Source organism: Eptesicus fuscus, chromosome 2, assembly GCF_027574615.1.
Source record: "Eptesicus fuscus isolate TK198812 chromosome 2, DD_ASM_mEF_20220401, whole genome shotgun sequence".
NCBI lineage: Eukaryota > Metazoa > Chordata > Mammalia > Chiroptera > Vespertilionidae > Eptesicus > Eptesicus fuscus.
Window position 1 is genome coordinate 29,257,966 of NC_072474.1, and position 20,514 is coordinate 29,278,479.

The window sequence follows — 20,514 nt, forward strand, 5'->3', positions numbered from 1 at the left end:
TAGAAAAGAATCGAGGCTTCCATTAAAGAGGGGTGCAGTAGACATCATCTTAATTGTTATTCAAGATTGAATTCATTATCCCCCTTCATTTGCCTTCTTTTCCAATTTCTAGCACTTTTGTTATAATTTTCCAGGCTATTTTAAGAGATGTCATCAACATTTTTACCCCTCATTCAACTTTCATTTTTAAAGAATTATAAAAGCACCTTAACTATCTATACTAATAAAAGGGTAATATGCAAATTGGTCATGATGCCCTCACAGTAACAACTGAACAGCAGGCTATGTGGGGTGACCAGGCCGGCAGGGGGTTAGCGAGGTATGACCAAATGACTGAACTGCAGGCTGTGTGGGGCGACTAGGCCGGCAGGGGTGTTAGTGAGGGATGATCAAATGACTCACCAGCAGGCAGCATGGGGCAACCAGGCCAGCAAGGGAGGCAGTGAGGGGTGACCAGGCTGGCAGATGGGGGAAGTGAGGGGCAACAAGGCCAGCAAGGGGAGCAGTTGGGGGCAACCAGGCCAGCAGGGGGGGCAGTTGGGAGCGACCAGGCTGGTGGGGGGAGCAGTTGGGGGCGACCAGGCCAGCTGAGGGGGCAGTGAGGGGCAACCAGGCCAGTAGAGGGGGACAGTGAGGGGCAACCAGGCCCTCAGGGGGGACAGTGAGGGGCAACCAGGCCCTCAGGGGGGACAGTTGGGGGTGAGCAGGCCAGCAGGGGGGGCAGTTAGGGGTGATCAGGCTGGCAGGCAGAGGTGGTTAGGGTTGATCAGGCTGGCAGGGGGGGCAGTTAGGGGTGATCAAGCAGGCAGGCAGGTGAGCGGTTAGGAGCCAGTGGTCCCAGATTGTGAGAGGGATGTCTGACTGCCGGCTTCGGCCCGAACCCTGGGATTGGGCTGAAACGGCAGTCGGACATCCCCTGAGGGGTCCTGGATTGGAGAGGGTCCATGCTGTGCTGAGGGGAACCCCCCGTGCATGAATTTCATGCACTGGGCCTCTAGTATACTTATAATGGGCATACCCTTTCATTTGCACTGCCAAGAAATCTTACTCTTATCTTATTTTCTTTTGGACTCTTTCTTTTATTTCATTCCTTTAAGCACATGCCTAGGCCAGATTCTCACCAGCTCTCCACTGCAAAAATAAAATTTTATAGGTTTTCTCTATATCCAGTCCAGTTTCTTTCCCAAACCTATTCCACATTCTGTCACAAGCAATTTCCTCCAAACACTGCTTTCATCAGATCATGTCCTGCTTAAGAATGCGACTATAACTCTTTGTTGGTGACTTCTTGAAATCACACTCCTCTTGCCTGGCTTTCAAGCCCTTCAAGATTTGTCTTTGATTTTTCATCCTGATTTTAGTATGAGTCCATTGATCTACCTAGACTCATCTTCTCACAGTCCTTTGTTCATTCATATTTTTGCTCAAGCCTACATTTTTTTTTCCATCCTGGAGGCTAAACCTTCCTCTCTGCAAATTTCAACACTGCCTGCCCTTCAATGCCTGCCATGTGCAATTTTCTGGAATGAAGGTAACCCATTGGTTAATCAGCATTTATATGTTTTAATATTTAATTCTCTGCTTAATCTGTACCACCTCTCCCATTTGAGTTTATGATCTCTGAGTAAGAACTCACATTTGAGTTTTCTGAATCTTTCAGAAAATGATTTCTTATATGTAATAATAAACATTCATAATTGAATGATATTCTATATTTCTCATTATCAATAAGGAATTTTAAAGTTGAGTTATTCTATAATATTGCTTGTTAAAAATTAGTTTTTTTTTGATATATAAAAATTTAAAGATGGAGTCTCAATTTTGGTCTAGTATAAAAAATTTAAAATACTACAAAATTTTATTCTAAAAAAAACTTCCTGGGCTTGTGTAATTATTGTTTGTGAAATATCATTGTTTCTGGTCCATCTGAATTTGATTTCTCATTCTAAGACAAAATTTAAGTTGCATAGAATTATTTTTCAAAGCAGTGATCTTTAAACAATCTACCAAGAATAGTTGCATTTTGATGGAGGACTTTCTTCAATTTACATTGGGCCATATTTTGACCTAATAGGAGATGTATATTTTGTCTTACTTGAGAAATTAAATAGAACTGGTATTATAATTTAGTCCAGTACTTTCACTTTTGATGCAAACCCAGTTATTTAGCTGCCCTACAATCACTATCATTTGACTGACTCAAAAATAGTACAATGACATGCAGTATATATCTGGAGCCACCTGATGTAAAAGAAGAAAAGTTTGGATTGTACTGTTACCTCTTAAAGAGTTTTCTTCTTTTTCAAAAAGAGGTTTATTATGGAAAATTTCAAATAGATGCAAAGTTGAGCAAATATTGTAATCAATTTCTCAGTAACTATCATCGAGCTTCAACAATTTCCCATCTATGGCCACTCTTCTACTACATCCATCCATGGCCCCCACCCTGTGCCAATGCATTATTTCAAACAAATTCCTGGTATTATTTTATTATAAATATTTGAGTATGTATCTTAAAGATAAGGAGCCTTTAAAAATATAACTATAATATCATCACACCTAAAAAATTAACAACAATGTCTCAATATCATCAAATATCTGCTGAGTGTTCCATTTTACATGGTTATCTCATAATATTTTTTTCCATTGTATTTTTTTTTGAATCTGGACCCAAAGGAATTGCACATGTGAAGCAAAACCCCCACAAAGCATCACAATTTTGTAAACTAAAACTTATTTCTTGGTAGTAAAACTAATTTAGAAAATAATTAAATCAGTTTATTATCAGTAAGTTGACATATACATTCTGAGGTTTAGGATTTTATGAGTATTAGCATTTAATTAGTTAAAGTAACACTTTGACCACAGAATATAAATGCAACAGAAGGAACTGACAAGCTGTCACAGGCACCAACCACACACTCGTAAATGTAACTTCCGTGATCGATGTCTGTGTGTTACATGGAACTGAAACTCTTTAGCAATGTATTTTCTTTCCTTGTTCCTAAAAGGATTTGAGGTGACTAACTTAAAGTCATTAAAATTTTGCTACTATTGTTATGGAAAATATTTATTGGTCTCTTATATTTATTTTGTATTCTACTGATAATGCAACAGCTTGTTATATTACATCATTTACACAAAGACAGTATCATGACCCATAAACAGCCTTTTGAATTTACATTAAATTCCCAAACTAAAATAAAGACAGACTAAAAGCACTGGACATATGTGTCCACACAATTAAAAAACTAATGCTATAAATGTTTTATATTTTTATGATTCTCTAACCCAGATAGTGTGTTTTCAACTAGTATCTGAGCACCACTGGAAATGTTAAGAACTTTCCTTTGGCTTCCCGCTTCTCCTGATTCTTTTCTATGCTTTGCAAAAGTCCAATGGTTTGCACAAGAGGAGAGGGACATGCCCTCCTTGCCCCCCAACAGGAAGAAGAAATGTTACTTGCCACTCATTTCCAAGAAGTATCTTGCATTCATTAGCATTCGGCCTTGAGGTTTCAGCTCTAACTGGTTGAGAGAAGGAAAGGAATATCAGTCAAAATGTGAAACAAGCCCTGAGGTTAATGATATCATAACTGGTGAGTTTGGTGATGGCAGAATCCAATCATTGCTCCCTTTCATTTTACCCATGCATATTATCATAAAGCATAGCATCCGTGTATATAGTCTTTCTTTTATTAAGACACATCAGCAACTCATTAATTTTATTTGGAGATCAAAACTTCCATAAGGAAGAAACAAAATTCCCAAACAGATTCTATTTGATTTTCTTGTCCCGCACTACTGCTTATCGGAAGAGCTGTAAGGGGCGGTTCAGATGTTAAACATGACAAAAGAATCACAGACCCTGGGACTCGCTCATGTGGGGAATGAGTAGGTCTTTGGGAAGAAAGATAAGTCCTTTACAGCAGGTGCCTCCACACGTGGTACGAGGCTAATCAGGGTACGAGATGGGAGTGGCCTTTTGTTCCACAAGGAGAGACTTTTTTCTTGGGAAAGTGCTGGATAATCTAAAGGAAATTTTGATTCAATTGGTCTGAGAAGAGATAAAATAACATATTTCAGTACCATTACTAGGTGTACCACTTAATAATGAGGATTTTTTCAATAGATGGAGTTACACATATGTTGATATATATGCGATTTGATTTGTATGCTATTTTGTTTGCATCGCTCCTTCAGAATACCACTTGTTCTGATCGATGGCACACACACTTTCTGAACAGCACTTCAAAACGTACAAAAAAGTGGAAAATCAGGTCTCTGAATGGTCTGCCTCAAAACAGGAAAAGTTCTATTGGGACGGTATCCACAAATTACCTGAAAGATGGGGGAAATGTGTAGCCAGAGATGGACATTACTTTGAATAAAGCACTTTTGATGTTTCTCTTGAAATTACCGTGTTTTCTTTTATTACAAAATCCGTATTAACCGGTTAATATTTTGGGCTAACTATTAACCGGTTAAAAATGTGGATTAACTATTCACCGGTTATAATACAGATTAACTATTAACTGGTTAATAATGCATCTTTTGTAATCCAAAGAAAAGAGGATAATTTCAAGAGAAACATCGAAAGTGCTTTATTCAAAGTAATGTCCATCGCTAGCTACACATTTGCCCCATCTTTCAGGTAATTTGTGGATACCGTCCCAATAGAACTTTTCTTGTTTTGAGGCAGACCATTCAGAGACCCAATTTTCCACTTCTTCGTACGTTTTGTAGTGCTGCTCAGAAAGTGCGTGTGCCATCGATGGGAACAAGTGGTATTCAGAAGGAGCAAGGTCTGGTGAATACAGCGGGTGGGTTAATACTTCTCAGGCAAGATCTTGATTTTGTGCACTTGGGATTCTCAAAATAAATCCACTTTTCATTGCCAGTCACAATCCAATGCAAAAAAGACTTTCTTTCGTGCCTTTGAAGCAACATTTTACTGATGAATTTTTGGTTTTCCATTTGTCTTTCGTTTAGTTGATGTGGCGCTCATTTTCCTTCCTTTAAAATCTTTCCCATTGCTTGTAAACAATCAGAAATTGTTTGCTGAGCAACATTTAATCTTTCTGCAAGTTGTTTTTGAGTTTGACACGCATCTTCATCCAATGATGCTTGTAATTTTGTTGGTCTTCAAACTTCTTCGGTTGACCTGGTCGTTCTTTGTCTTTCACATTGAAATCATCACTTTTAAAGCATGTAAACCAGCGTTCACAAGTATCATGAGATGGAGCATGTTCACCATAAGCTTCCTGAAGTATATGATAAATTTCAGCAGCACTTTTCTTCAAAATAAAGTAATGAATTAAAACTTCCTACAAATGCTCTCTTTTTGGCACGAAATTCGACAATTTTAAGCGTAAAAATATCTATGATGTTAACACCTTCAGAAAATGTGACATATGAAGTTTTGAAGCTTGTTGTCAATACAACAAAATAGCATACATATCAAATCGCATATATATCAACATATGTGTAACTCCATCTATTAAAAAAAATCTTCATTATTAAGCAGTACACCTAGTAATGGTACTGAAATATGTTATTTTATCTCTTCTCAGACCTAGTATGTAGAAGGGATTAGAACAAAATGTCATTTTAAGGGGTGATGCAGTGATGTGACATAATGGAAAAAATGTCAAAGCCACCATAACCTGACCACTATTGCTAATATACTAAACCATAACTCTATATTGTTAATATATAAAAAAATATGAAGGATAATTACATCCATGAGTTAACTAGAATAACTGAGAATAGTTAAGAAAGGACTGGTTGAACCCAGGATTGAATTTGAATTGTAGCTAAATAATTTACTGGCTGTGTGACCTTGTGCAAGTCACTAATCCTTCAAAGATCTCTGAAAAACCGATATAGTGACACTTCTGTCACAGCATCACTATTATTAGAATTTTATGATAAAATAAGTCTGTACTGCTTGGTCAACTTTAAATTCTCTTGCAAGCTTAAATAGATTAATGAAAAGAGAAGTGCTTTTGTCATCAAGAATATACACTGCTGTTCTCTGGTTTGTGGAATATGTAATAAAGGTGGATGCAAAGGTGGAACTAGAAGAGCAGGAGACAATGAAGTGGGGGAGATTGGGACCAGGTAACCATAGTTCTCAATAGGCAGGACTTAGTGGTGATGGGGGAAGTTAAACCTCTTAGCTGGTGGCAAAACAGTATCCACAGAAAGTCATAATTCATCACGTTTCTGAGAGTGAATAGTAGGTAACCATACAAATGCTACAAAACTTGGGAAAGCAGGAGGCAAGCCTCTGTGGGGTGTTTAGAAATTGGATAATGGTGTCTGCATAAGTGAAAGGCAACTGTGAGAAAATATTTTTCTAAAAATAGAGAAGTTAATTTTAAGAAAGTAGAACCTTGGGAAAATATAAGTCCAAAACAAAGTCCCAAACAACCTGTTGGCCCTTAAACACTATAAATAAAAGTCAATCAAGAAATAGCCTTTAAAAAAAAGCTGGAAAATATAAAAAGGTTGCTAATGAGGATCTGAAGGTCCCCAAGGGTTAGGTCTAAATAATTATAGATTGAAAAAAAAAAAAAGTGAAAAGTCTTATAAGAATAAAATCAGAAAAAGCCGAGGCAAGAAATCAAAGGCAACTTTGAGATATAAATAGAAAAGCAACCTGTTTATCAGTGAAGCTTAACAAAAGGATTAGAAAAGTAGTCATCCTTTCATTATTTGAGAAGGAAATAAAATAGCATGTTACTTTTAAAAATTAGGAATTTGGTGACTTTTTCTTTTTTAATGAGGTAGAAAGCAGAAAGTAAATGGGAAATGATGAAAACTGGGGAAGACTTTCTCTAGTTAATTTCTGCTTTCTCCTACCCTAGCCTAATGTTCCCCTGCTTCAGGCCCAGCTACAGCCTCTCCCCTCACTTACCTGGTTTATGTAAATCCTTTAAGACTACGGCACACATCTGTGACATTATTATGCTACTTGCCTAACTAGCTACCCAGGAGGAGTTCTGTTTTCATGAGTCTTCCCCCAAGTGCTCAACAGATACCGCTGAACTAAATTATCTGAGCACATCGAAGCATAGGAACCATTTTTTAAAAATAAAAAATCTTGGCATATGCTTATCTTTAAAGATGACTTTATTGACACTAGCAAAATATTTATATAAAAATACATTTCCCTAATAAGTACTGAATTATTTGGAGGTCAAAAATACAAAACTGACACAAAAATCTAGTTTTTAGGCTTATCTCATTCTTATTCCTATTTTGAATCCTGTGACTTGAAAATCTTTTGGGTGGAATTATTAAACATCTGAGTTTTAGGAAGAAGCAGAAAGGTAAGATTCTCTCTGTTTGTGTAAATGATATAAACATTTGATAATATTTTCTGGGTTCCATGTTATTTAAAAGCAGTTTTCACTGGTAGATAAATACTTCCATTTTGTGGGCCCCAGCAATTTTCATTGGGAATTTTTTATCTTTTCATATTTTACTAGAGGCCTGATGCACGAAATTCGTGCAAGGAGCTCGGCCCTTGCAGCCCCAGCTTCGTCTGGAAGGTTGTCTGGACTGTGGTTCTGCTGTTAGGACTAATTAGCATTTTAGCTCTTTATTATATAGGATTCTTCCCTTGAACATTTCTAAGCATTTGTTAACAAAACAGTTAAAAAAGTTTTCAAAAACTTGATGTAGTAACATGGATTGCATATGATGTAATTTTTAGTACAAAGTAAGCTATGTGAATACATTATAGCTAAAATAATTTATAGAGATTGGCAAAGCATGGAGAAGACCAAACATTAAATAGATCTTCGCTCAATACTCTCACTTATCTATCATCTTATCTGTAAGATATCTTATCAAGATATTTATGTGTTATCTTGATAAATAGACAACAGTTGTGCTCCCAAGTTAGGGGGCATTTGTGATATTTCTGAGCTTACTTTTAGTTATAAATCAATAACAGTTGTTCATAGCCTAAGAGACATTCTTCACCTTACACAGGAATCAAAGAGATTTGAATATGACAATATGTTCAATAGTCCACAAGTAATGATCATTGTCATGATCAGATCACCAATGACTAAGTGGTAGGGAGTCTGTTTACACAAGGCTATTGTGTCATAATTTTAGGATGACATTGAAATTTGGAGCTAGTCTTTAGCTAATATGGTACTTATCACTTAATAGTACATACAGTTTAAAAAAGGCTCACAGCTCAGATATTTACCCATATTTCTGTCCTCCCATTGTTCTTCCTACATCTCTCGGCCAGGGAGTAGAGCTCAACAGTAGTTTCAGATATTAGGTCCACATTTTTGCCCTTCACAATGATCTGCATTACTCTTCCCTTGTTGATATGGGCATCAAAAGTGCTGTCCCAGGGCGGGTACATGGTTGGCTTTTTCTGGATGTACATCTGCCCATTCTCTAGGAACAGAAAGAGATGGTCTCGTTACTCCTTTAGCCCACTCGGGGAAAAATCAATTCAACTCAGCAGTGGCACTCATTCCATCTGCTTTCTAGGATACATCTGCTTCCCTGCTGGGAAGACAAAAATGACACATAAAACAATTAGAGACAACGTACGACAGAATGAGACAGTTCCAAGTTTGGCAAGCAAGGTAATGTAATGAAACGTTAAGTCAATCTGGATAATCCAGGCAACAAAAATCAGACAATGCCTTGGAGTGGCACTGTTCTTTTTCTATCCAACAGTTAGTTACTTCACTTTGAGTGTGAATATCTAAGCAAATAAAAAGAATTAAAGGGCTAAGCTTAGTATATTTGGTAGGGCAGAGTGACTTAGACCCCATTCTTTATGGTAAAGGCAAAAACCTGTAAAATATAATGAGCCATTATTGCCTTCTCTAATTTTCAAATGCGATACATTTTACCTGAACCAGGCACCATGCACCATAAGCAAAAACTGACAAGTAACTCGGAGAGGTGGTGGCCTTCTCCATGGAGTGAGTCAGTGGAGCAGGCCATAGACCTGCAGTGAGGAAGGGCAGTCCCGGGAATGGTTCTAACAAGAACCATGGTCAGGATGGTGACATTTAAAGGAAACCTCCCCAGAGCCACCAGGCGAGAGTGGGAGAGTTCACTAGTGGGAGTATAAATAGTGTTGTCCCATCTTTCATCCAGATTGGGTTTCCCTATTGGTAGTAGATGTTCTTTAATCATTCCAGAAACAGAAAACTGCAGTGGCATTTGAGTGTTTGATTCTTTGATAATAAGCACAGTACCTGGCAGATTTAGCAATTCAGAGGTATTGATTAAACCAAAGGTAAAGTCCGTTTAAAGCAGGGAAACAAAGCAGTTCTGACTCCTGATGGCCCTTTCTCTCCAATGCACACTGTTAGAACGGAACAGGCTAAATTATTATTTGGGAGGTATACACGGATGTGAATAAACTGAAACTTCTCTTTTAAAGCAAACCTGGTTATTAGAGGTATGAACTCTGACAATGATAAGGGGAGAATAGGAAGGGGAAGATTTCTATTGTTTGTTTAAAAGAAATTTAACTAGTGGGGTGACATTGATCAGTATGTTACTGGAATGAACCATGGGCGAGGATGAAGATTTAGTAAAGTGGAAGGCACTGTTTGAGGAAGTCCCTGAATTATTAACTGAGGCCAAGAAGAAGAAGGAATAGTTTGTCACACTTAGTGAAGTTTCTACCAGCACTCTGACACCCCCTTGCCTTTCAGGGAGAATATAGAGAGCTAAAGGAGTGGTGTGGCTTATATTGCTGCTCCCTCTTGTTCTGCTGCTGACAAAGCTGAGATTGAGGCCTGGGTATAGTCCTCGCGCATATGCGCCTTCTGCTCTTTCCTCACTGATTTCATCACACCTTGCTTTAAGGTTTGCTTATAAGTGGGAGAAAAATCATGTGAGGAATTTTGAAAATATTTTTTAAAAACATTAAATGTGAGTAATAATCTTGGGAAAAAAGAAATTGAATTGGACTTAAAGACAAACAATGGCAAGATTAATGATTATAGCAACATTTTACTTCCATGGACTTAAAACCCCTCCTTCTCATAATTCTTTTTAACCATAACCTTTCTCCATCCGACAAAGGACAGAAGTTCCCAGGGGGAGGCATTTTCACACTTTTGATCACTAGGTTTGTAATCATCTAAAAAAGAGGACCAGCACTCAGCATCTATCTAGTTACAGTGAGTTTCATCATTGTTTCAAAGGCTCCCAGGCCCTCAGCACTGTGTTCTGTTTGTCTCTGTTCTGTGGATTCACCAGGAAAAAGGCAGCCGCACATCCCCAAGGTTGAAGTGTGTTTAAATTCTGTAGAAGTAATACTTGAATGATAATGTTCAGAGAGATTTCTTTTCCGAACAAAACCAAAGCAAAATAAAAAACGACAGGCTAACCTTTGGAAAAACAAAGTCGTCTTCTTTTTTGACAAGGTCTTGATCCACATGGCTGGTTAGACCAAGTTCAAAGGCAAGGCCAAAAGGAGAAGAAAAAAAAAAAAAAAGCTCCCAGGAAGCAAATGTCAGGGAGACCTGTGGTTGTAAAGAGAACTGGGATCCAGGAGACCCATTAAGTCCAAAGCAGCTTTGAAGAACTCAAGACATTTCACACTTCAAAGATTTCCGTGACATTTGAAAGGTTTTAGATTGGGAGCAAGTGCCATTCTCACTTCAAACTAAGCAGGAGAGAAATCTGGTCAGAAGGGAAATCAGGATGATTCAAATGGTCTCCTCAGCTTTGACACACTCACTGTGGCAGGAGGGATGAAGTCCACTGGGAGCCTAAGTCTTTCAAAGGAGAGAAAAGGCAAGACAGGAGGCCTGGGAACCCCAGGATGCTGAGCCAGCAGCATCTACCTGGAGGTTCTCACCTGCAGAATCAGGTTCCCCTTCGTGTCTGTAAATGTTACCACCCGCTTAGAGGTGTTTGTAGGACTACCCGGCATAAAATAACATTTCTCTGTCCCCAAACCTTCTCTCTCCCTGTTCCTACTTTTTCTTTCTTCACCACACATTACTTACCATATAATATTTTTGTTTCCTGCCTATCTTTCTCTGCAAGAATAGAAGCTCTAAAGCAAAGGCATCTTTTCTGTCCCAGTGCACAGTAGGAGCCCCATAAATACTTCTCATGTAAATGAACTGTAATGGCTTCCATGGTCACTGCAGACCTGCGTGGGGGTAATCTTACTTCTCTACAAAGTGTCTGCTGAAACAAGAAGTGTATGGAGGGAAACAGGGAAGGTAATGGGGCTGGGAAAACCTTGGGATGCAAACTTCCTTCATCCTTTCCTTTAGAAAGTCCGTAAGACTGAGGATCCTCAGAGGGATGGGGTGAAAGAGAGGGAAGAGATCAACCAAAAAACTTATATGCATATATGCATAACCTGTGGACACAGAAAATAGTGGGGTAAAGGCCTGGGGAGGGGACAGGAGTGGGGAGGAGGGGCGGTCAGTGGGGGGAAAAGGGAACATCTGTAATACGTTCAACCATAAAGATAAATTAAAAAAAAAAGAAAGTCCATAAGAATCTTAACATATAGAGGCAGGGAGGAGAATGAAAACCTGTGGAAGTGATTGTGGAGAGGTTCCAGTCAGAACGGGATTATTTTAATTGAATGATCTAAACCCACAAATGGGCTTTTAGAAGCCTGTCACGCTTCCTCCTTCTCCATGAACTGCCTATCTACATTTGAATTTGACATGGAATGGACTATTATTTTACTGATGTAGGTTCTTAATGCAAAAGTAAGTTTTCTGAAATTTGGTTTCTAATGGCTAATTCATATATTCTTTGTAGTATTCATCAACTATGGGCAAAGTTCTTTAGTAGCTAATTCTAAGATTATGCAGACTTAACCTATAGTCATTGTAAACAATGAGTCTTAACAATACAGGTCCCATGTTTCACATTAGAGCACTAGATTCCCTCTGACCGCCCCAGTCCCATTAACTCCTCACCTAAAGTCCTCAAACCCATTTCTCCTTTCCTTTGCTCCCTTTGTTTATGTGGGAAAATGGTCCAGTGAAATAGAACACAGGCAGGTGACCTGGGTCTAGTTCAGAGGTGATCACTAAGCCCTTTACCCTTGAGGAAGTACTGGGTTTCCCTGGGCATCAGCTTCCTGGAATGGAAAATTAGCTTGAACCAGATGACCTCGAAGACTCAGGAAGGCCTTGCTTCGTAGTTCATAGCAGGATCTTCCTCTCCCGCCCCCTCTTGGAAGACGCACTCAAGCTTACCTGATTCAACATATTCCTTGACAAGCACAGCGCAGTAAGGGTTAATGGCCTCTCCTTGACATGGCTGGCAGGACCCGCAGTCAAAGTTGGACAAACCAATTCGAAGAAATGGTGACATAGTGGCTCCTGTAAAGTGACAAAAGACAAATGCTATTTGAGGGGCTGTAAAATGTATTATTTTTGGTGTCCCCTCTCCACCTAACCAGTGCTTTATTGCCAGTAGCCACAGCTTCAAATGGTTTAACTCTCCATTTGAACAAATGCTTTTACTTCCCCTTCTGCAAAATACATTATTGAGCTCATCCCAAACCACAGACTGACTTGCCAAGGAAGGAGGCTTTCTGGAAGTCTGCGTTATTCAACCTCGTCAGTTGGAATTGTAATCCACTCTTCATTTAATGCAGTTATGTCTGATTAACGTTTGCAGAGAGAGGCAAACATTTCCCAACATTTTATTTCTTCTATTATTCAAGTAGGTACCCAGGAAACAACTAACAATAATAGTAAAATGAGTTTATAAAGAGTGAGTCTATTTTAGTCACACCAGTTAAATATGACACCACAAAATTCTTACATGGGCTATTTGTGTGTGTGGTAGAACTGACTCTGGGTATTTAGCAGCTGAGCCCTATGTACTTTAGACATCTCAAAAAGGTTGCTCTCTTCATAGTCATATACATATGCGAGTATGTAAATATGCATACATATAAAATCAGCCATTGAACATCATGAATGACTTAAAAAAAACCTAAATCATTGATTGCCATAAAAACAGTGCTTTATTGTGCAAGGATAAACAAAGTACTTCATAAAAGCCAATTAACTCATAATTATGCTTGCCTAGAGATATAGGTGAAAATCATAGTCTTGGCTAGACATTTTAGGATTCCAGTCTGAATCTTCACCTGCTGTTCCTTCCTTTCCTTGTTTACTCTGGCTGCCACTTATCTCAACTAAGTACTCTATTTTTCCTTTTTAACCTACTTTTCTATGAGGTCACATTACTTTGAAACTATTAACTGGTATTCAGTGAAAAAGTTACTTCTTTTGGCTTCTTGAACTGTCTCCTGAATTTTACCAGTTTTTTAAGCAAGCCAAAGTTAACAAGAACAAAATTAACCATTAAAGCCTTAGCTGTCTTTTCTATCTTATATAAAGGAAGTAAACTGCTCAGACGAATGGGAATCCAGATGTGAGAATTAATGACTTCGCTAGAAGTGTTGGATCTGGAATCCTGAATCTGGCAGAGTCGTAAAAGTTCACCAGTCCTGGGGAATGCCAGTTGTCTCTGGATCTCTTGGGTTTTCTGAACCCAGAGCGAGACAAATTAGGGGCTCTTGACAACTGTTGTTAATTTCATGGATTTTTAAAAAGTCCCAGCTTTCTGCGGAGTTTAGCAGGTTTAACTAGAGGAGCTGGTTACAGAATCATGATTTGTTGGGGTGTCCTTAGTCTCTGAAACATGCTGCGTAGGTCACTGTTGAATTAGCAGCAAGATAACCCCGGATTTGTCTTTAGGGGCCCCTTCACCCTTTGAGTTTAGATTTCTCAGGCAGTAGGCAGGCTGGTAACAGAGAGTTCTCTGGAGAAAACTTCTTTGAGACCCCTCCCTACCTCTCCTGAGCCACATAGGTCTTTTGGAGAAATCTGGGTATCTCCAGTAATCAGGAAAAATCACCAGGAACAATTCTCATTGGAGAATATTTACCATGTGTGAACTCTTTGAAGATTTCTTCAATACAAGTAAAGATAAGTCATTCTTTCTTGAGTCAGGAGGGATCACTGACTCATGAAGTGTGAGTTTCAAGCACTTTGACCTTTAGAGAGGGATGTGTCATTCTGCCATTTCCAGGCTGGGTTCACAATTAGGTGACAACAGCTCAGCATGCCCCTGGGAAAATCTGTCTGGGAATAGACAGAAACCTCTAAGGTAACCAGAATTTCTCTGTATGAAAAAGAGGAGCAGCGAAACCCCCTCTCCTCCCGCAGGGCTTCTGAGACAGCAACTGACCTATTTCATTAGCAGTCCAGATTCATTTGCCATTTCACCAGATCATCTTGCCTTGTCCACTCACCGATGAGCGTTTGACAGTTTACCTAGTGCATACACCTGTGTGAGAACCAAGCCACTGCCTCTCTTTCTAAAGGTCTAGTCCCAGTGACAGGATCTGACGTTTTGACATCCAGAAGAGCGAATTGACATTTGTGTGTTTAACTTCACACATCTTTTAATAAAGTCTCAAGCTCCAGGGTGCATTTTTTAAAGGCCAAAGGTAGCATTTTGTTCCTGAGCTCCTCCGAAAAATTTTCCCTCCTGTAACAATAAAGTGATCCGTATGGAATATGAAGAAAACACACAAAATTGAAACATCACCCCACAGTTCCAGCAATGAAAGCAAATTGCTATTACTATTTTGATGTATTTTTCTCTAGTCTTTTTTAAATGAACAGGTTTTGTGTTTTTTTGTTTTGCATGCTGTGTTTATATGTATGCATGAAATTATATTTGGCTTTTTCATTTAATATTTTACCATAAAAACAGTCTATGTTACATTATTTTTGACAGCAGCCTTTTCATTCTTGCATGACGTTCTGCTGAGAGACAGCACCGGGATGTGCTTTCCTAAAGTCTTATAGTTTCACATTTAGACTGTTTCCAACTTTTCCATACTAGAAATATGCTGTCATAAGCATCCTTTTACAATTTTTTAAAAAATTAGGAATATTGCATCAGACTAGATCACTAGAGTACTACAATATTACTAGATCCGAAGATATTACTATTTGTAAGGTCTTATATATTTCAAGAAAATAATGAAACATAAATGAAAAATAATGAAACATAAGAACTTAGCAGGGGCAATATGGATGGAAAATAATGAAAAAATAATGAAACATAAGAACTTAGCAGGGGCAATATGGATGGAAATTACCACAGACAATGAGTTAGCATCATCTATATATATAAAAGCTTAAGTGACTGGCCAGTAGGTATGATGCGCACTGACCACTAGGGAGCAGATGCTCAATGCAGAAGCTGCTGAGTGACAGCAACTTTGCAGAGTGCCCTCTTGCACTCCGGGACCCCTCAAGGGATGTCAGACTGCCGGTTGAGGCCTGATCTCTGCAGGCCAGGCTGAGGGACCCCCTCTGCTGGAGGGACCCCACTCACTCTGCAGACACCCTTCAAACAGTGGTGCTGCCCCAGGTGCAGCCAGCTGGAGAAGGACCGCGGGAGGTTGGCTCCAGGGCGTGTCTGGCCCATCTCGCCTAGTCCCACCTGCCAGCCACCTTCTAATTAATTTCCTTTCAATGTGCATGAATCCATGCACTGGGCCTCTAGTTCTTACGTAATAAGCACAGCAAGTTTGTATAAATGCTACCTATGACCTGAATGAGTAAGTGGCAATGACACAAACTATACAAAATACAGAAAACATAGCTGCAACTAGTTGCATGAATAAGTGTTCAGCCTTGTCAACAATTCAAGAAATGCTAACTAAAACAAGATATTATATAATTACATTAATATACTATTTTTAGAAAGACAAAGCAATATGGAGAAAAAATATCAGTGGTTACCAGTGGTTGGGGAAGGGGGCAGGGTATGGCTTTATAGAAATTGATGAGCAAGTTTTGGGGGAAGATCGAATTATTCTACAGCCTGACTATGGTAGAGCTCACAGAAATCTAAACTTAAATTCACAGAATTATACACCAAAAACAAAAGTCAGTTTTGCCATATGATAATTTAAAAATCAAATTAAAATATGCTTTTGGCATTTCAAGGCATGGATAATAAATCCAGAGGGTATATAGATAAAAATGCAAAAATATACATTAGGAAACTGTGAATTCATATAATAAAATATTAATTTAAAACCCTAAAGTAATTAAGAGTAGCCGCCTCAATTTACTAGATAGAAATGGAGTCTTAAAGATAAACAAAATAACTTTTACTCTGCAGTATTTAAACTTTTTTGAAATTTTGCATTTTGGTTCAAATGGCTGAGAAAAAAGTAATATTAGAATTTGATAATGCATTTTCTTTAAGGATCTATAAATATTCAATGCTTATAGATCCTGTAATAATAAAAAGTTAAAATATTTAAAATATAAAAAAAAAAACAATAATAACTGTTTACCTGTGTGATTAGCAAATATTTTGGAAATGTTCTTACCTCACAATGGCAAGGACAACATGTATCATACACTTTTATACAATGAGGTTTGCAGTGTAAATTTCCAATTCTCTTGAGCACACACATGCATACACACATCTATGTGTGTGTGTATGTATATGTATATCTCAAGAGCCAAGAAAATCTGTAATAAGCACAACAAGAAGAATTAACATGAAAGATTTTGTGGGCTGGCTTCTTGTGCTCAGAGCTGATGGTGAGAAAGGGGATTTCCCGAGGTGTTAAAATAGAAAGGAGAATTATTTGTGTGCAAAAATACATGCATGAAATAGGATCTATCAGGTGTCCTCCCCCAGTTTCTCTGTGAGTGTAAATTTCATAAATCTCCTCTTTACTTTCCATTGACAACAAACAGCACGTGTGTAAGTACAGTGCTGTACTTATACAACAAACAGTACAGTCCTGGCCAGGCTGTACCAGAGCCCAAGGGCCAGTTCCATCTACAGACCTCTCCTCTGAGCAATCAAACCACACACTCAGTTCTCTCCTGGACAGCTCCTGGGGATCCTCCCATCAGAACTCATTGTCCCGCCTTTCAAATCTGTCCTTCATTTATGGTGCCAAGACTTTCAGCTTAGCACTCTGCTCTGATGTTACCTTTTCCCTCATGCACCATAAGCAAATTGCTTTTTTCCTTCCCCACCTCTTCTCCCCATTTCCCTGTTGCCTGAGCTCAATTCTGCACCCTGTCTTGTTTGACTCATCACAGCAGCTTATCTTGTCTCTCTCTCTGTAGTCCTGGTCATCTCTCATTCCCAGACAGGTTTGCAGCCAGAAGAACTTTCCTTAGGATTGTGCAGAACTATTGCCATTTCTCCAACTGCCATGCTGTTTCATACATTTAGGCATGTAGTAATACTGCTCCCTCTCCCTGGAATGCCATCCTATTTCACTTCACCCTCTATCTGCCTCATACCTACATCCTAATCTTTCAAGTTCCTGCACCATATCTACCTCCTCTTTGAAGCCTTCATCATCCTCCCTCCAACACATCCTGGTGGAGTTTACTTGGCCTTCTAGGCTCCCAGGGGTCCCTGGGTACATTATGAGATAGCACCTGTCAAATTTATTTACCTCACCTCTGCCATTTCAAAAGTCTGAGTATGATAGATCGTGTCACTCCCATTTTCTGTCCTTGCCTCCTCTCAGTTCCCAAATTTGGGGGATATGGTAGAGCCCCACCAAGATTTCAAGATTTCTCCTATTTAATCCTTGGGGTACCACATATACTAGTACTTAGAAGAAGGCAGTGACTCAAACTATAGATGTCCCTCTCATTTTATCTGCATCACATCTAGCAAATCCCCTTCCCACAGAGTGCGTGCATGTGGGTGCCTTACTTTCCTAGACCCTAGTTGTGATAAAGGGTTTTCTCTGTAATCAAATTTCTTTGGACATTGCAATTAGCTTCATGGGGTGGTCATATTTCCCTATAACACCCTATATAATAAAAGCCTAGGTGGTGCCATGCCCTCGCATGATGTAGTCACAAGATGGCCACCACAAGATGGCCGCCACACGATGGCCGTCACAAGATCGCTGCCACACGATGGCCGGCACATGATGGCTGGCAGAGTAGGACAGTTGTGGGCAATCAGGTCGGCAGGGGAGGGCAGTTGGGGGCGACCAGGCTGGCAGGGGAGGGCAGTTTGGGGGGACAAGGCCTGGAGGGGAGGGCACTTAGGGGTGACCAGGCCGGCAGGGGAGGGCAGTTGGGGGTGACCAAGCTGGCAGGGGAGGATAGTTGGGGGTGACCAGGCCAGTAGGGGAGGGCAGTTGGGGGTGACCAGGCAGGCAGGGGAGGGCAGTTGGGGGCAACCAGGCCAGCAGGGGAGGGCAATTGGGAGTGAGCAGGCCAGCAGGGGAGGGCAGTTGGGGGCAGCCAGGCTGGCAGGGGAGGGCATTGGGGGGGTGACCAGGTTGGCAGGGGAGGGCAGTTGGGGGCCATCAGGCTAGCAGGGGAGGGTAGTTTGGGGGCGACCAGGCCGGCAGAGGAGGGCAGTTGGGGGTGACCAGGTCAGGAGGGTAGGGCAGCTGGGGGCCATCAGGCCAGCAGGGGAGAGCAGTTTGAGGGGACAAGGCCTGGAGGGGAGGGCAGTTGGGGGTGACCAGGCTGGTAGGGGAGGGCAGTGGGGGGTGACCAGGCTGGCAGGGGAGAGCAGCTGGGGGCCATTAGGCCAGCAGGGGAGGACAGTTGGGGGTGACCAGGCCTGCAGGGGAAGGCAGTTTGGGGGGACAAGGCCTGGAGGGGAGGGCAGTTGGGGGCGACTGGGCTGGCAGGGAAGGGCAATTGGGGGCGATTGAGCCAGCAGGGGAGGGCAGTTGGGGACTATCGGGCTGGCAGGGGAGCGGTTAGGGGGAAATCAGGCAGGCAGGCAGCTGAGCGGTTAGGAGCCAGCAGTCCCGGATTGTCCTGTGGGATTGGGCCTAAACCAGCAGTCAGACATCCCCCTAGGGGTCCCAATTGGAGAGGGTGCAGGCAGGGCTGAGGGACACCCCCTGCACATGAATTTCATGCACCAGGCCTCTAGTTTTATTATATTTATTGGCTCATGTTGGTGCCCCCCACATAAGACTGTGAGCTCTGAGAGCAGGGACCATGTCTTAATCATTTATGAACCTCCAGGGCTGATCCCTCTCTCTGACAGGTAACCTAAGCTCAATGCATTTTTATTAAGGAACTTAATTTTCAAAAATAACATTTTACATAATATCTTAATCTTTATGCATTTCTTTTACCTGCAGGGGTACACTATGGTTCAAGTAGGTGGCAGACAATTATAGAGGAAGTCAATACAAAGGAAGAGTCCCTGGTGTTGTTGTTACAGGCAGAGAATCAATGCCATTTCCAGCTCAGCTGCAGGAGCTATTTAACTTCTAAGCCTGTTTTCTCATTTGAAAAACGGTGATAACACTATTACTCATCTCACAGGGCTATGAGGATGAAATGAGCAAATACATGGAGGTGCTTAGAATGCACATTGTAAACTCTCAAAAAGTGTTAGTTATTATTATTATTATTGCAACTCTGATATATTTTCTAATGGACTTTATCGACTTTACTAGTTGTTACAAAAACGGGCAGGAAGAGAGAAAAACCTATCTGGGCTGCATGATGTGACCACTCCGTGAGCTCCCATAACACCCACATGTGTCTCTCTTATTGTGCACATAACCCTCTAATAGAATCATCTCGACGCAGCACTTATCATGATGAACTATCAGTAGGTCCATGCAATCTTCTGTGCTTTTGCTATCCCAGCTGTGAAATATCATTACAATATGTACTTAAAATTTGTAGAGAATCTTTACACTCACAGCTCAATGTTTTCACCTGTAAGTGTGATCTCATCCATCTTTAGCAGGTAGCTATGATGCAGGTAGATGTTCAAGTGGTGGCGTGCTTAAAGTCATGCAAGATTAAGTACTGAACTGAGAATTCCAGTCTCTTAACTCCCTAGGTGCTGACTCACCTACTTACCTGGACTGACTCACCTGCCACAGTTCAAACCTGCGGAATGCTTTCACAATGATGTCAAGGATCATGGCCAAATAGCAAAAGGTGATGCCACATAAAAATAGAAAGCAATAGAACTGCTATGTGATCTCATCAGCTAAAAAAGACCCAGACATCTCTTCCTCTGCAGCAAATGAAATAAGAATGAGCATACTTTTTTATTTAAAAAATACACTGAGTGGCCAGATTATTATGATCTCTGAACGCATAATAATATGGCCACTCAGTGTATATCCTATATAATAAAAGGCTAATATGCAAATTGTCCCATCGACCAGGAGTTCGACCAGCAGGCAGGCCAGCCAACTGCTCATGTCCCCTCCCCCTGGACAGGCTGGCCGGACCCCACCCATGCACGAATATATATATATATTCATTTATATATATATAAAATCTGGCCACTCAGTGTGTGTGTGTGTGTGTGTGTGTGTGTGTGTGTGTGTGTATATATATATATATATATGTATATATATATATATATATATATAAAATAATCTGGCCACTCAGTGTGTGTGTGTGTATATATATATATATATATATATATATATATATACATA

The 20,514-nt window shown here is 40.3% G+C and overlaps 1 protein-coding gene across 1 annotated transcript in view; it reads right to left on the reverse strand.

Annotated features, from left to right (window-relative positions):
• Nucleotides 1-20,514, reverse strand: part of PRKCQ (protein kinase C theta) — a 139,817-nt gene that overhangs the window by 67,338 nt on the left and 51,965 nt on the right. The window contains exons 2-4 of the mRNA XM_054726320.1: nucleotides 12,239-12,364; nucleotides 8,230-8,429; nucleotides 3,467-3,527 (exon numbers count right to left, since the gene is read on the reverse strand). Of these exons, the coding sequence (XP_054582295.1) occupies nucleotides 3,467-3,527; nucleotides 8,230-8,429; nucleotides 12,239-12,356 (379 nt within the window). The 5' untranslated portion in view covers nucleotides 12,357-12,364. The remainder of the gene's footprint in view (nucleotides 1-3,466; nucleotides 3,528-8,229; nucleotides 8,430-12,238; nucleotides 12,365-20,514) is intronic.